General features: G+C 35.1%; 2 protein-coding genes and 1 long non-coding RNA gene across 3 annotated transcripts in view; 2 read left to right on the top strand and 1 right to left on the bottom strand.

Moving 5' to 3' along the window:
- Positions 1-275: 275 nt before the first annotated feature.
- Positions 276-17,357, bottom strand: LOC115435214 (uncharacterized). Its single transcript, XR_003937670.1, has 3 exons — positions 17,346-17,357; positions 16,687-16,688; positions 276-392 (listed from the first exon to the last, which is right to left on the bottom strand). It is a non-coding gene; the product is annotated as an uncharacterized LOC115435214 (long non-coding RNA).
- LOC115435209 (uncharacterized) lies at positions 3,110-6,468 on the top strand. The gene is made up of 4 exons (XM_030157478.1): positions 3,110-3,424; positions 4,101-4,126; positions 4,219-4,578; positions 4,656-6,468. Exons 1-4 carry the CDS (start codon positions 3,172-3,174, stop codon positions 4,812-4,814), a joined length of 798 nt encoding a protein of 265 aa, XP_030013338.1. The 5' UTR covers positions 3,110-3,171; the 3' UTR covers positions 4,815-6,468.
- LOC115435198 (uncharacterized) overlaps positions 8,532-17,764 on the top strand; it is a 35,455-nt gene continuing 26,222 nt past the window's right edge. The window contains exons 1-2 of the mRNA XM_030157464.1: positions 8,532-9,023; positions 10,800-10,844. Coding sequence (XP_030013324.1) covers positions 8,774-9,023; positions 10,800-10,844 — 295 coding nt within the window. The 5' untranslated portion in view covers positions 8,532-8,773. The remainder of the gene's footprint in view (positions 9,024-10,799; positions 10,845-17,764) is intronic.

Genomic DNA, 17,764 nt, shown 5'->3' with positions numbered 1-17,764 from the left:
CTGTAATTTTTGCTTTTACTCCCTTGATTTTAACTGTTCAAAACCTGACGTGTCATCACTGACACACCTTGCACATATGCATTTTGGATGGCTGTAACTCTTTCACTGTTTGTGCAACTGGAAAAATTCCAACGGTTCCTGAAATCTGAGACGTTGCGCTTTATTGGGTCATTATGGTAACTAAACTCACGCCTGTACTAGAAGCTGGAGATGAAGCCATTTTAGCAGTACTATAACATGCAGTAAATTGTAAATGACAGCTAGATATTGAAAGTTCTAAGTGTTTTAGAAAAATGGGCAAAAGGACTCACTCACAGAATATTTCTAACCTTTTTATAGTCAAAATAAGAAAAAAGTCCAGACGGACCATTTTAAGTTTAGGGTTTAAAGGGCTAACACAGTTTTGCATTTTCAAAACAGACTCATTTCTTCACATCCACAGTGGATGGAACAAAAATATATGACAGAACAATACAAAAACAACAGAAATAATCAGCAGCTCTAGGACCCAATTCAGGACCTTGTTACATATGTCATATTTTGTCTGTTGACTGCAGTTCCTTTGTAAATATATACCCATTCATCACATTCTATCTGAAACACATCCACACACATTGTAATATTTTCATTACTTTCGTCAACACTTACAGACATTTAGGAGCTGAAGACACTGAGTGATGAAGTGTCTCAGGTGTTATTTTATATTTTCCCGGCAAACTAGCCAATCCAATCTAACTTTATTTATAAAGCACTTTAAAACAACTGCAGTGGACTAAAGTGCTGTACAGAAGAATAATTGAAACCAAAAAAGAAGAATAAAATACAGAATAGATTTAAAGACATAGAAACTGTACAAAAAGGAAAAAGTGCTGTACAGAAGAATAAATAAAACCCAAATAAAAGAATAAAATACAAGATAGATTAAAAAGCCATACAATTAAAACCAACAAAATAAATAAATAAATAAAACAGATAAATAAGAACAATAAACCACTACCAAATAAAAACAATAGAATAAAGATAGTACTGTTAAACATCACATGGTTTCAAAAGCCAAGGAGAAAAGATGAGTTTTAAGAAGTGATTTAAAAAGAGACAGAGAGGAGGCCTGTCTGATATGGAGAGGCAGATCATTCCATAGTTTAGGAGCCGCTGCAGCAAAGGAAACTGGTCTTAACATATAACGTTACGGAGTTAAGATGCATCACATGTTCTCCAGAAGCCCCCCAAAAGCAAAAGAAACTCATTTTTAAACACTAAATGATATCTATCCTTGCAATGACTTTATGAGACAAAGATTTAATATTGAGAAAAATAATTGTGTTTTTTGTGAATTTGAAATCGAATCTTTAGAACACTTATTTTTTGACTGCCCATACACCAGGACATTTTGGACAACATTTCAAGAATGGACATCTGAGAAGGACACTCAATTGCCCAAACTGGAATACAAAGACATAAAATTTGGAGTTATAATGGAAAAGAGAAAAAGAGAAATTATGTATAACACTTTGATTATTATGGCCAAACAATTTATACACAAATGTAGATTTGTAAAGACCCCCACCCCCACCACTGTTCTTAATTTAAAAAAATGAAATGACAAATTTCAAAAAGACACTAAGACATATAAAAACCAAACAAACCTTGATTGTCTATGAAAAATTTAATTTGTTGATTCCTAATTAGACCTCTGACTTTATTTTGATAACACTGGGTTACAAAAAAATGTCTTTTGCAAGTTGTCTAGGTTTTTCCAACTGAATTAGGACCATTTTGCACCGCTAAATCCAAAAATGACATCTCTTTTTCTCAATCAGGTCAGGTTTTTTTGCTAATTTGATTTTGAAAAATTTGATCTTCTCACAAAATTGATTCAATTTTTGTGACTTTATCAGTTGATTTTTTTTATACAGGGTGGGGAAGCAAAATTTACAATGAATATTTAGTTGTTTTTTCTCAGCGGGCACTACGTCAATTGTTTTGAAACCAAACATATATTGATGTCATAATCATACCTAACACTATTATCCATACCTTTTCAGAAACTTTTGCCCATATGAGTAATCAGGAAAGCAAACGTCAAAGAGTGTGTGATTTGCAGAATGCACTCGTCACACCAAAGGAGATTTCAAAAATAGTTGGAGTGTCCATAAAGACGGTTTATAATGTAAAGAAGAGAATGACTATGAGCAAAACTATTACGAGAAAGTCTGGAAGATACTATTAAAGAAGAATGGGAGAAGTTGTCACCTGAATATTTGAGGAACACTTGCGCAAGTTTCAGGAAGCGTGTGAAGGCAGTTATTGAGAAAGAAGGAGGACACATAGAATTAAAACATTTTCTATTATGTCAATTTTCTTGTGGCAAATAAATTCTCATGACTTTCAATAAACTAATTGGTCATACACTGTCTTTCAATCCCTGCCTCAAAATATTGTAAATTTTGCTTCCCCACCCTGTAGTTCTCACCCAAAATAGGTTTTAAGAGAAAAAAAATCATTTTCTAACAGGATTCCTGTTAGGTACAATAGTGTATTCACCGCAGATGTAGCAGAATACGTCAGGCTTATTTTTGCAAGATCTTCTAGTCGAAGCCATTTCATTCACCTGTAATATTAAGAAAACCATTAATCATAAATTGGCAAAAGTAAAATCTTCAGAACTTGTTTATTGCAAGAAATATGAAAGAATTTTGTATCATATGATGTGAAAATGCCCATAAATGTAAGCAAAAATGTTAAACAGCCAATATGTAGCATAGTTCAGAAAGTTGACCTGATTGAGCAAAATTAATGTGATTTTTGGATTCAGCACACCAAAAGTATCCTAAATCAGCTCAAAAAACTTAAACAATAAATTTGTGGTTGACCAGTGTAATTATTTTATTATTATTTTTTTTTATGATGTTCTTTATTAATATTGTTCTCTTAAGTTTGAAAATGTAGCTCAGTCTGGAAAAAATAAGTATTTTGTATGAAAGCGATTGAAATGTATAACCAGATTTTGATTAATAAAGTTGGAAAAAAAAGAAAGAGAAAAGAAAAAAAAAAGTTCTCCATAAGCCCCGCCCACCTAGGAGCCTCCTGTTAACACGTGACTTCTGAGCTGCTAAATGCGGAAGTTCGAGTCAGGAAATACTGACACGCTGTACAACTGACGGCTGAAAAATGGCCCTCAAATCTATAAAGACCGAGATAGTAGAGACACTGGAGGATCTGAGTAAAGAAAATGTGGAGAGGTTTCGAGAGCAGCTGATTGACCGCAGAGAGGAGCCGCGGGTCCGTCGGTCTAAGGTGGAAGGAAAAACCCGAGCTGGGATCGCCAACGTCCTGGTGTCCACCTTTACGGACGAGGGAGCCTTAAGGGTGACTCTGGAAATACTGAGAAAGATCTACTGCTACCAAGAAGCCAAGGAGCTCGGTAAATACCTTGACATGAGTGAATATTTAATTAAAGTGAATTTGTTTTAAATGTTCTAAATAATCTGAGACTGTTTTCACACGGCGGCCATTTTCCTCTGACGTCACACTCAGGTTGAAACGAGAATATAACAAGATATTTTTTACAATATGTGATATTTACATGTTATATCAAGGTACAATTCCCTATCACAAGGTATTTTCGTGTTATAACAACATAATTTAACATAAGATAATTTCACGGTACATGAATATCTTCACATCATAACACTATTTTTACATTAAAACAAGGATTTTCCACATAATTTCACATTTATGAACGTATTTTCACACAATAGGCTAGTAAGATATTTGCCTTTTAGAAACAAATTGTCACATTATAATAAAGAATTATTTCGTTAAAACTAAGATTAAGATTTCAACAAAAATACAGAACAGGTTATTTACACATCATATTTAGATATTTTCATATTATAACAAGATATTTTCACACAATCACAAGATATGTTCATGTCATGATGGTATTTTCAGATTAAAGCAAGATATTTATTATTTGAATTTAATATTATGACACAATATTGTAATATTAATGTTTTTCCCATGATAACAAAGTGTTTTTTACATTATAATAATGTACAAATGTATTGCATTGTAACAGGAATCTTTCTTTGTTACAGAATTGAGAACCCGGACCCGTGTAAATGTAAGTCTGACAAATGCTTAACTCAGACGTTCTTAAACCTGTTTGCTTAAATCATATTTTCTAATTGTTTTTCTGTCTGTTGCTCACCCCAGAAGGGTGATCCTATCTTCCGTAGAACTTCAGATGGACATTTGGACCTCAGTCCGTCACAGGAGGCTCTGAACGTGCAAAGAAATCCTCCCAACATATGTGACTTTGAAAGGCTCAATGAAAATACCTCACCAGAAAAGGTTGAGGCTATGGCAAGGGCTTCTGCTATCGCCAAGGGTTTGGACCCTTATGATCACCGTGTGGTTCTGAGTCAGACTGTAATTATTTATGGAGCATACAAATCCCGAACCATAAAATGGCTTTTAGAAAATGATCTTAAGTATGTTGTTAAGACTGTGTCCTACCTCCTGATGGAGAAAGAAGACCTGTTAAAGGATCAGACATCATTAATGGCAAATAAGGTATTGCTAAAACAGAATATGCCCAACAAAATAATTTTAAATGCACTTTATTAACACAGACTTGTTTTCATTTTAAGGATGCTTTGGCTCAGTATGCAATGGCTTACCCAGAGGTCGCTGAACTCATCAGACTTTACCGTCAGAAAATCAAACAAGAGAACAGACCGTCACATACAGGAAATCACCGGCTTCACCTGCAGTACATACAGCAAGAAACCAACGAGAAGGGACTCTAAAGACACCTCCAGGTTGGTGTCATGGCTCTAGTCTGTTCAGCAAATGTGTCGACCTCTCATATGGACCACATGAGGACTTCTGCTGATTAAATGTTGAACCATCTTCAAACTGAATCTGATTCAGAGACTGACTGAGGACGGAGCCACTGTGACATCACCTGTTGGTTTATGGACTTCTGTTTTGGAACTTTTTGTTTTTGGATGTTTTTGGAGCCAGAATGAACCATATTTGGACAAAAGGGGAAACCTAGGGAAGCAAAAGGGATTGGAGTGATCAAGATTTCCGTTGTTATATGGATGACTGATCATCGTTGCTGACTGAAGAAGATGCAAGTCATCCAAAATTCAGCTGCCAGGGTGTTAAATATATGCAGGAAAACGTGTCTTTATTTTTGTATCATTCTGCTGGATGTTCCAAACCATCCCTCAGGTCTTCTAGGTTCCAAAAATGAACTACAGCATTATTCTTTTCTGGAATTAATTGCCACCATAAACTATGCAAGAAACATCAGTTATTTCAGAAACTGATTAAGACACTGAAGATCTGTTTTCATGGCCTTGCTTGTATTATATTTTTCTTTACAAGTGCTTTTGTTTTTACATTGTTTTATGAACATTTATATGCACTTATTGAGCCATTGTCTTTTATGTGTTGTGGCAGTAGTTTTTCTGTGCTAATACCATTTTTTTGTCTTACTTTATTATTTTATCTTATTCTATTGAGCAGTGTGTGCCTAATTTTGTGTATGGAAAGTTATGTATAAATACAGTTTATTACCATTGTAATTAATATTGTCTACATATTTATTTTTTTATATTATTATATTTATTATTAAGAATAGGTAGTGAGTCTTGGACAGTTGGAATGGTTCCAATAGCTGATTTGTGTTGAAGAAACTACACCAGGAACAATTGGGCTGGTGTTACAATATGACAAGGCATCAAAACACCACATTAATAAGCAGGATGCAGGACGTTGAGCTGGTCTGGTCATGCAGATCTTGTTTTTTAATGAATATTTATAGTGAGCAGAATTAATGTAACTATATCATTCTAACTAGCGTATTTGACTACTAAGTTCACCAACACAGAAAACAATCTCATGTATAAAACACACTAAATACATTAAAGCAACATAGGAAAGATAGTGAAAGAAAAATAAGAGGTAAATGGAGAAATAAAGAGGCCCATATGCTGGAGATGTCCATAACTCACATTCCTCTGCAGGGGTTCATGTAAAGCAGCTGTATGTTTCTCACATAACATCTTACCACAAAAACTAAATGTAGAAACTAAATATTTCAAGGGTAATTCAGTTTGTAGCCTAGAACTAACACTGGTCTACAACTAAAGTGCCTCCACTCACTAATAAAGAAAAATGAAGTAAATGATGGTGGTTGGCTGTAGTTTTCAAGACACATTCGTCTCATTCAAGTTCCAGACTCCAACATTTTAACAATAGTACCCCTCTTACTAAATGTTTTGTACCTTTGTAGATCCACTGCAATCTGTAATGCACATGTGTAAATTAATTGAGGCATAGTAAAATTGCAGGATGCTCAGGTTATTCCCTTTGTCTAAGGTTTGTAAGTGTAAACATTTTCAGAATTTAATTTAGCTTTTTTTTGCCATAAAATAAAGATAATAGTTTGGAGTTGTGATTATTTATAGGCTACTATGTTATTATTTTACTTGTCTGGCCCATTTGAGACTTGATTGGGGTGTATGTGACCCTTGAACTACAATAAGTTTGACAACCCTATATAATAAATACAATAATATAATAAATACATATGAACCAAGGTCAAGGAAAGCTTTATTACCCCCAAGGGGCAATTAGTTTTGCAGCCAGCTGTTAATCACAACATATACAAAGAAAAATGGAGCATAAATGCAAAAGTTGTTCAAAGTTGTATAAAAGGCCAATAGCAACAGGAATAAAAGAATTCTTAAATTGGTTGGTTCTGCTTCTCGGATAACCAATATATATGTGTGTAAGAGCATTTTATCATTCATACTGAAAACATCAGCTTACCAGCACTTTTGTAATTTGTTTTCCATTTCATCTTATTAACTGTTTATATATATTTATCAAATTTCAAAAATACAGAATACACACAGGTATTCAAACACATAAAAAAAAGGAAAAAAAATCAAGCAAAACCCACTTAACCCTCCCAAACCCCTTGCTGTCACCAGATCTATATGCATATACAGTATGGCACTGGAAATATAAATGAAATCACATATCAGAGTGTCACATACACATACATCTGAACTTGTTAAGGGCCTTGTACATGCGTCATAGGATTGTCAAAAAAGATTTCCACACTTTATGAAACTTCTGTTCCGATCCAAGTAATGTATATTGGATTTTTCAAGTTTAAGACTGGAGATCACTTCTCTGACCCAGTGTCCAACAGGAGGTGGGGCAGGTTCCTTCCACCCTGTAAGAATAAGGCGGTGTGCCAAAAGAGTAGTGAGTACAACCACCTTGTGTCCACCTGCAGGTAGCTGTGGCCCTCCAGGAACGATGCCGAACAATGCGGTTAAAGTAGGGGTCTCAAACATGCGGCCCAGGGGCCAAATGCGGTCCGCCAAAGGTTCCAATCCAGCCCGTGGGATGAATTTGCAAAGTGCAAAAATTCCACGGTCAAAGCTATCGAACTCATTTTGGTTCAGGTTCCACATACAGACTAATATGATCTCAAGTAAACAAACAGCATAATAACCTACAAAAAATAATCACTCCATATTTTCTTTTTGGTTTGATGTGAAAATAATATTACACTATGCCTATAAATAGTAACAACTTCAATTTTTTGTCTTTGTTTTAGTGCAAACAATAGCATTAAATTATGAAAATATTTACATTTACAAACTATCCTTTAACAATAAAATATGAATAACCTGAAATATCCAAAGAAAATTAATTTCAAAACAATTTTAACAATTTTCTACCTGTTACTAAGTGTTTAGTGTCTTTGTAGATCTGATCCATAACACACGTAGAAATGATAAATTGGGGCCGAATATTGTTAAAATTGCACTTATTTTTCTTAAGAAATTGCAGTTTTTTTCAGGTTATTCACATCTTTTTTGTTTTGGATTGTTTATAAAAGTAAGTAATTTCATAATTTAATGTTTTGTTTTGTTTCACTAAAACAAAGACAAAAATTTGGAGTTGTCATTTATTTATAGGTTATTATGCTATTATTTTACTGGTCCAGCCCACTGGAGATGAAATTGGGCTGAATGTGGCCCCTGAAAGAAAATGAGTGCGAGACCCCTGGGTTAAAGGGTCAAGGGTGATCCTTAGTCCTGGTACAGTAGTGAGCGCCTCCAAAATACTCCCCTAGCAATGTTCAAGACTGGAGCAGGACCACAACAAATTATTTAAGTGTATAGACCATAGTACATGTAGTCTTTGAGGCAAATAACTTCTCAAAAACCAACAATGTGTCCTCCTGTGAGACCCAGGAAAGTAAAGTTTTGGCCTTTTTTCCCCCTTTTTTTTATTAAATGATAATTTTTAAAGTAAAACTGTGAAACGTTCTCTCCCACAGTTGACAAATATATATTTCTGAGTCTCAGCAGGATAGTTACATTTATTAAAAGTGTGTGGTAACGCAGCCTGTTTGCCATCCAGCTGTTGCGCAACTGGCACTGTGTGTGTGTGTGTGTGTGTGTGTGTGTGTGTAAAAGGAAATGATGGAATGAACCACAGTGGACTGAAAAGGGGGTTAAGAATAGGGTTGATTCGTTTTAAAAGGCGAGAATAATAGCATATTATGAAAAAAAGTAATACAGTAAAATTGGATAAAGTGGATCAAAGCTGTGATCCTTAAAGTACGCAGCTCCACTGGTGGTTTCCAGAATCTGCTTTTACCGGAAGAACACACAGCAGACGCGTGGCGCGCAGTCCATGCTTAGTTGGAACCGGTCACATCTTGGCAAAAATGGCCCCAAAAACCATAAAAATGGCGATATTGGCCGCGTTAGAAGATCTGGAGGATGCAGACTTGGAGAAGTTCTGTTCCCAGCTGTTGGATCACAAAGGAAAGCGCGTCCGGACGAGTTGGGTGATGGGAAAGAGCCGCGTCCACATTTCATCGGTCCTGGTTCAAACTTACGCCGAGAAAGGCGCGGTAAAGGTGGTTCTGGAGACTCTGAGAGACGCCGGGTTCGAGCAGAGAGCAAAAAAATTTGGTACATTTTTATTTTTACCTTGATTTTTATTTCAGTTTAATACATTTGTATTAAACGCAGCAGACAGATTCACAGAAGAGAAAATATGACTGATAATGGCAGAGATTCTGTGTGCAGGTTTTTAGTGTTCAAACTGTAAATAGAATTAATCAGTCAAATGTTATTTGTACAGTGCCACACCATAACAACAGTTTTCATTCAGTAGATGCACCGTGTTTGATGTCTAGTTTTTTACTTTCACTTTCGTGGTGCCTCTTAAAATGTCTGACGGATAACCCCTCAAAACACGGGTGTCAAATATGAGGCCCGTGGGCCAAAACCGGCCACCAAAGGGTCTGATGCGGAACTAATGGGGTGAATTTGTGAAATGAAAACATTACACTGAAATATTAATAATTAAGGGTGTCAAAATATGTTTTAGTTAAGGGGCACATACAGACCAATTTTATCATAAGTAGGTCAAATAGGTAAAATCATATCATAATCACCTGTAAATAATGTCAAGTCTAAATTTTTCTATTTGTTTTAGTGTAAAAATATGAAATTACTTGGAAATGTTTATACTTACAAACTGTTGTTTTACAATAAAATGAATAAACTGAACAAATATGAACAACATGAAGTGTCTTAAGAGAAATAAGCACAATTTTAACAATATTACACCTGTTACTGAATGTTTTGTGTTTTTATAGATCCACTATGATCTGTTTGTCTGTTGTAATGGCACATGTAAATGATAAACTAAGAATATAAGATAAGATATTCCTTTATTGATCCCACAATGGGGAAATTCACAGTGTTGTCAGCAGCAAACATACACATAAACATACACATACACGAAAAACAAACAGTCATAAATTTGAATAAAAAAGTGTTTAAAAGGAGAGTGCAAATACAGTTTGATATGAATGTGGTGCAAATGGTTATAAATATTTAAAAATACATAAATACGGGTTTGAATATATACAGATTTGGACAGGTGCGGTTTTAGATATATAAATATGGTGCCTATAGACAGTGATGCATATAGACAGTGATGGACAACATAAATGGAATGGAGGGAGGGTTGTTATTACACCACATATGTAGACCACATATGTGGTGATCTACTGGGAGCAGGACTGATTGTGGAGTCTGACAGCAGAGGGAAGGAAGGACCTGCGGTATCTCTCCTTTGTACAGCGTTTGTGAAGAAGCCGGTCACTGATGGAGCTTTCCAGGGCTCTTACAGTCTCATGTAGGGGGTGGGAGACAATATAGTTAATATTGCACATATTTTTCTCGAAACATTTCGAGTTTGTGGTTTTTCATGTTATTCACTTTTTTAATCACATCTTTGTAGATGTGAGCAATTGTACTTTTTTCACTGTTATTACTTTACTGGTCCAAACCACTTAAGGTACTGGGGTGTATGTGGCCCCTGAACTAAAATGAGTTTGACACCCCTGCCTTAAAAAACCATTAAGTAATATTAGACAGTTCATTACTGTGTATAGTATGAGTTTTACCTGAAGTGGCATTTCAGTATATTTTTATTTCCATGAGATTTTTTCCCCTCATTTTTCTCTGCTGCTACTGTAGGCAAACAATACTTAGGTACTATTACTACTATTGCAAATAATGATAATAATAATAATAATAAGAAGAAGACTACAAGTTATTGGTTGAGGAGAAACAATACTTAAGAGTTTATGATTTATTGCCTGATATCATGTCTATAAAGTCTCTAATGATATCTTTGCAGGGAAATTTAACACATTCTTCTTGTTTTTACAGAAAAAGCCACAAGAAATTTCACCAAAACCAAAAGGAAAACCAAAGGTAAGGTGTTGACCTCTTATTGTACAAATACTACAGATGAGTGACTTTAGAAGAAACGTATAATGTCTTTTACATTAACTGTGCTTTTCTTATTGTCAATAAATGAGTATCATCAGCAATGAAATCATCCTATTGGCCACATGGAAACTGAGAAAAATTGTGCATTAAAACCATCATCTTTTTGTAACAAAGCTTGTTTCTTGGTGAGTCGCAGAAAACAGTAAGACAACAGTTTTTGTCTGCTGTTCGTAGGATGGGTTTACTGCCACTGTCAGTCTTTACATATAATTTAACAACAATAACAAAAATCGCTGAACTCGTGCTTTCAGTCAAAAACAGTTTCACATATCACATATGGAAATGAATGAACACCACAGATTAAAGACTAACATTTGTCTGTGTTTCTTCCAGCTAGAGGAGCCTCAGGTGCAGCAGCCAGTGGACATGTCCTGATATCAGGTAGGGGAACGAGGGTTTGGTTTTGTCCATTTGATTTATGTTTAACCATCAAAGACTTAAGCAATGGTGACCAGGAGCATCTACTGATCCAAAATGTTTAATAACTGTTGAACCATTAATACTACAGTCATGGAAAAAATTATTAGACCATCAAAAGTCATCAAAAACAATGGTTATGCAATCCAGTACTAACTCCTGTGTGTATCATGTGACTAAAACAGACAGAAAAGAAAACATGGAATGTCTAAAAGCACCGTGTTTGTCAGTACAATGCCATAGATACTGATGTAAGAACTGAAGTGATTTTGGTTATTATCAAGAAAACATGGAAAGAGGATTGATATCAGATCTGAAATTAAACTCTTATGAGCTGTTTTTGTTGTTATCATTATATGTGTCCAAACAAATGTACCTTTAGTTGTACCAGGCATTAAAATGAACAAGAAATTGAAGAAAACATGGGTGGTCTAATAATTTTTTCCACGACTGTATCAGTGTATGTAAGTATATGTTATATGTGCAATTCCATCTTTTTTTACATTCATAAGCTGCATAGTGAATGTGGAAAAACTGTCATCTTCTGTAATGTCGATTCATGAGTAAAACCCACATAGTTTAACAAATGACAGTAGTTGTGGACATGTATTTTTATGTTCAGTTAATGATATTTTTTCTTTTTTTTTTCAGTTCTCTCTACTTTGATATTGTAATCTTTGATTTTACTCTGAGCTTTTATGAACATTTATAGTAAATGAAATATAAATACCTGATTTTCACTGAAAAATACAAATTGCTGATGATAATGTTTTAACAAATGATGATAAATCACTTTATCATCAGAGAAAAAAATCATTTGGAAGTTGCCACAAAAATACTTAAGGGTCTTTAAGGGTTAAAACCCTTTTATGAATGATTAATTAAATCCATTTTGAGTTAATTTATTACGTTCAAGTTCTCCAAACTATTGAATTGTTACTTTAACCCTAAGATACTGTTCATTCTCTTACAGATCTGAACCACAGTTGTATAAATTTATTAATGTTCTCTGGAGCATCAACAAATAGTTTACAAATCCTACTAATCCTGAAGATGTGCTCATTTATGGAAAAAATATCTACTATCACATGGCATCATGTCTTATTTGACCTCAGACATAAACTAAAATAACGTTGAATCTTATTGATGCTGGAAGTTTTATAACATACAACCATAAAGCACAGTATTTTTTTAATGGCATTCAGCATTTAATGTGCTTAAATGATTAAATAAATAAATAATATATTTTCAGTTTTACACACATCTGTATCATCATTTTCTTTTAGCTGCAGTTAAAACATGAAAAACATGAATATTTTACACATATTTGCTTTTGTTGTCTGTTAAATATTGAATCAGTGGAATCAACATGAGTGGAGTGAATGTGACTTTCTCTGTGGAAATTTCCCCTGAATCTAACCTCACTGTGTTCTTCCTCAGATCCAGAAGATGAGATGGACTCCTCTGAGGTACAGTAGATGTTTATAATCCTTTAATGCATGATATTATTGCAGTTTTTCAGTGTTTAATTAAAGCAGGGGTGTCCAACTCCAGTCCTCGAGGGCCGGTATCCTACATGTTTTAGATATGTTCCTGTTCCATCACACCTGGAAACCATTACATCATTATCAGGCTTCTGCAGAGCTGGATGATGAGCTGATCATTAATTGAACCAGGTGTGATGGACAGAAGGAAACACAGCCTTATGATCCTCCTTGGTCCTTGCAATCATTACCACAACCTTTTTGGCATTGAACTTAATGACAGAATCTAATCACTGACTTATGACATTCACCACTGCGGACAGTTACATTTTACTCTGAAATGATATGTTTTCTTAAATCAGAGGTAGATTCTCTTTGTGGAAACAGCTTTATGGATGTGTTTATGCTTAAAAAATTAATACCATAACATGTTAAACTGTTATTGCATTGAATACACTAGAGCTGCAACCGATTAATCGACTAGTTGCTTGAAGTCAGTGCAAAAAGTCCCGATTCGATTAATCGACTTCGAATTGATTGAAGGGAGATATTCTATTGCAGTTTTCCTGAATTGAAGCTTCTTTGTGCATCACAATAAGCATCCGTGTGAAACTCAACAGTGGAACCAATGTTTAACAGCAGAGAAATGGAGGAAACAAAGCTTTGATTCAGGAGAATTGTGGTTGAAAGATTTTTTTGGATCACTTTGAGTCGATTAATCGGTTGCAGCTCTAGAATACACTACAATAAATAGCTGGTTATTATGCTAAAGAAATAAGATATTGAATAAATGCAATTGGATTTGTTTTATGTGAAAAATTCAGATTCAGAACACTTTGCAATTCAGTTTGCAGACATGGGTCGCAGTAAAAGGACAGGACATTAGACACATTCCACAATTCACATAGTCTTACAGGACAGCACGTCAGGATCCAGACATAGGGCCAGATCTACCGAAGGTTTGTGTGTATAAAAAAATGTACAAAGTGATTTACTAACAGTGCGCACTAAAGGTTGCATCTGTCAAAGGTGCAAAATAGCGTGTCTGCATCCAGTTAGTACATTTGCCACAATGAATATGCAATTTGGGGCGTTTACATGCAATTGTGCGTGTGCGGGGAGGAGAAAATGTAAATATATTACTTTAGCACACGCAAAGGGATTTATCAAACCCGAAAGCAATTTTGCTCATAGAAACTGTGTCTATATTTAACACGTCTCAAAGGGAGGTGCAGACGGTTTGGATGCGTGATTGCGCACACATGGCTGCGGTTGAAACAATGAAAAGAGATGCAAAGAACGAAATTTTCACCCTTGTGTGAACGTTTTTGGAATGATGGAAGAAAAACTAAGATGTATGCCCCACACACACACACTTAACGGAACTCTTTTCCACTTGATCTGATGATTGTGATTAAAAACACGCACCGGCATTAGGCTACAATGTGACAGTCATTCAATCCAACAACCCCCACAGCCCTCCACCTCTAAAATGAAAAATAAATGAATGAATGAGTCATGCAATACCTTCTATGACAAAACTCCTCCCCCATTACATTTCCTTGCATCTGGATCATTTCAGTCACTGTTCCCATCAGTGCTGATGTATCCCACAGCAGTTTTTCCAGTGTATTGTCTCCAGTAGCGCATGCAAAATCCTCATTTAAATAGGACGGTCTCCAAGACTTTGCACCTGCTGACATTTGCGCAAGCAGTCTTAGTAAATCACCTGCAAACTGTGGTTCAACCCCAAATGCAAAATTCTAGATTTCGCACGCAAATTAGTACATGCAAATTTGGACCTTAGTAGATCTGGCCCTTAAAGTGCAGCAGTTTCACCATCAGTGACAAGTGGAACAGTAACAATAAATAATTAAAAAAGATTTTAGAACCTAAAAAAAAAAACAACACATGTAAATGAACAGTAATAACACTAGATTATTAACAATTCCCGCATGGAAGGATTAATCGAGGACCAAATGTTCATGTAGTATTGGATGATCCAGATTAGAACAAGCTCAGTGGTGTGCTTTTTGTTTCTGCATTTAGATGTTAAGCTGATCAGTGAATCTGTGAGAAAATAAAATAAATCTGAAAATAAATCTTTTAAGTTGACCATAGTTCGGATTGAAAAAAGCAGACGTGGATGCATTTCCGTAAGAATACCTTCTGTCCAAAGCTCAAACCTGCTGCTGTCGGTTTCAGGATTCTTCAGTGAGCTTCATCCGGGACCACAAGATGGATCTCATCACTTGCCTGGGGGCGGATCTCTTCATTCTGCAACTCGCCCAACAGAACAAAGTAATCACAGACACAGAATACAGAAAGATCAAGTCCATCACCTCAAAGGATGACGCTGTGACGGAACTGATCGACGTGGTGATGCATAAAGGACCGGTTCGCTGCCGTCCCTTCCTGCAGATTCTCAAAGAGCCAAAGGTTGTCGAGACATACCCGCTACTCAAAGAAATTATGAAAGACTGGAAATGAAGCAAGACGTAACTGAAAAGACTTTTAAGAGTTTTTTTTCTTTACATAGGCATTAATTGATTAAGGAAATGAACAATGTGATGAATAAAAATCCCCACAGTGCAGGAACTGAAGAGTTTGAAGCTCAAAGTTTCTCCAAATGTTTAAATAAAGGCTGACTCTTTAATTATTTAGAGAGGTTATTTCACAGCCTGGACTTTTATGTTTCTACTGCAGTAAAGACGTCAGTATCTGTTTGGAGCAACTCAAGACTTAACGCATAAAACAGGGTGTCAAACATAAGGCTCATGGACCAAAACTAGCCCACTAATGACTGGCTCTAATCCATCTCATGGGATAAATTGAAGGGAAATGAAATGTCAAACACATTTTAGTTCAGGGTCATATAGAGCCCATTGTGATCTCAAGTAAAATAATAATATAACTAGAAAAGCACTCGGAGAGCGCAGACCTCCACCAAGACAGATCAGTGGTCCCTCCACCCCCAGTCACCACCATAATTTAATCATTTGTTCCTTGTGCCAGTATCAACATTTCCTGAAATTTTCATCCAAATCCGTCCATAACTTTTTGAGTTATCTTGCACAAGGACAGACAGACAGACAAACCAACGCTGGCAAAAAAAATAATCTCCTTGGTGGAGGTAAAAAGCTGTAAGTAGTGACCTCTCCAAATTTTCCTCTTGGTTTATTATTTTAAAAAAAGTAAATTGATATTATGAAAATATTTATAATTACAAAATATCCTATTCTTAATAAAATGTGAATATCCTGAAAAAATATGAACCTGAAATGTCTTTAAAAAATGAAGTGCATTATTAACAATTTAATGCCTGTTACTAAATGTTTTGTGCATTTGTAGATCCACTGTGATCTTTACATTGTGTTATTGATAAGCTGAGACATTGCTGAATTGCACTTGTGTATGGTTGTTTAGGTTATTCACATTTTCATAATATAATTTAGCTTTTTTTATTCTAAAATGGACAAAACTGTACTTCAACAGCAAACTGGTTCATTGTAATATTAAGTTGGTCCCATGAGCCTCGTTGGTCTAGGGGTATGATTCTCGTTAAGGGTGCGAGAGGTCCTGGGTCCAAATCCTTAATAAGCCCATATTTTCCCCTAAAAATATGAGTAAAAAATAAAGTTTACTTAGAAATTTACAAGCTGTCCATATATATATATATAGAAAAGCTATATATTTGTGTACCCTTTCCTACACATTTATGGGTTTTTTCTTAGCTGACATTTTCAGCTTATGTTTTTATTAATATTTTTAAGAGAAATGTGTTTGAGCAGTTACATGCAGTGGTAGCATACTTAAGGTTTGAAAAAAGTATCCCCAAAAACTAGTGTGAAAATGTTAATTACTTCTTTAAATAAAGTACCCTCATTTCTCAAATAAATACTTTAAATAGTATGACACCTCTCTAATGCAGCCTATGCATTTTTATTGATCACAATGAAAATGTTCATCTTCTTGTACTTACTGAAATGTGTTGTTTTGTACTATTTATGCAAACACTTTGTAATCACTAATATTTCGATTAATAAATATAACAGTAACTAAACCATATTATTACCTTGAAGTTGAATTAATATACTATATTAACATTTTATATTCATATTTCAAGGTCAAAATCAGGGACATGCACAGGTAGACCTGAGGTGTCCCTCAAGACCTGCCCCTCTGGCCTCGGTGCCCTTCTGGCGATCTTTTTTTTTTTTTTTTAAACGTAATTATTTATTTTTTTCCTTATTCAAAGAAGACAATACAGTCCACATCAACATTACATTATGAGTCATATTTTAATATTCAGTTAAATCCAAATAATTCCCAGTGCCTCCTGTCCTTCCCCCAGTCCTCCTCCTCTAATCAAATCACATTAATAAGAAGGATTATTGAGCTGGTCTGGTCATGCAGATCTTGTCATTAAATGAATAAATGAATATATATAGTGACCAGAATGAATGTAACTATATCATTCTAAATAGCATACTTGACTACCAAGTTCACCAACACAGAAAACAATCCCATGTATAAAACACATTAAAGCAACATGGGAAACATAGTGAACGAAAAATAAGAGGTAAATGGAGAAAGAGAGGCCCATATGCTGGAGATGTCCATAACTCTCATTCCTCTGCAGGGGTTCATGTAAAGCAGCTGTATGTTTCTCACATAACATCTTGCCACAAAATCTAAACGCAGAAACTAAATATTTCAAGGGTAATTCAGTTTGTAGCCTAGAACTAACACTGGTCTACAACTAAAGTGCCTCCACTCACTAATAAAGAAACTGATGGTTGACTGTAGTTTTCAAGATAGTCATCTCATTTAAGTTCCAGACTCCAACATTTTAACAATATTACCCCTCTTACTCAATTCTGTACTGTCGAAGAAAAATCACAAAACGTGGTTCAAAGTTTGCGGCGATGAGTGTAGCTT

Source organism: Sphaeramia orbicularis, chromosome 16 (assembly GCF_902148855.1).
Source record: "Sphaeramia orbicularis chromosome 16, fSphaOr1.1, whole genome shotgun sequence".
NCBI classification, from domain to species: Eukaryota; Metazoa; Chordata; class Actinopteri; order Kurtiformes; family Apogonidae; genus Sphaeramia; species Sphaeramia orbicularis.
Note: the sequence above shows the minus strand (reverse complement) of the source record. Positions and strands in the feature narration are given on the sequence as shown.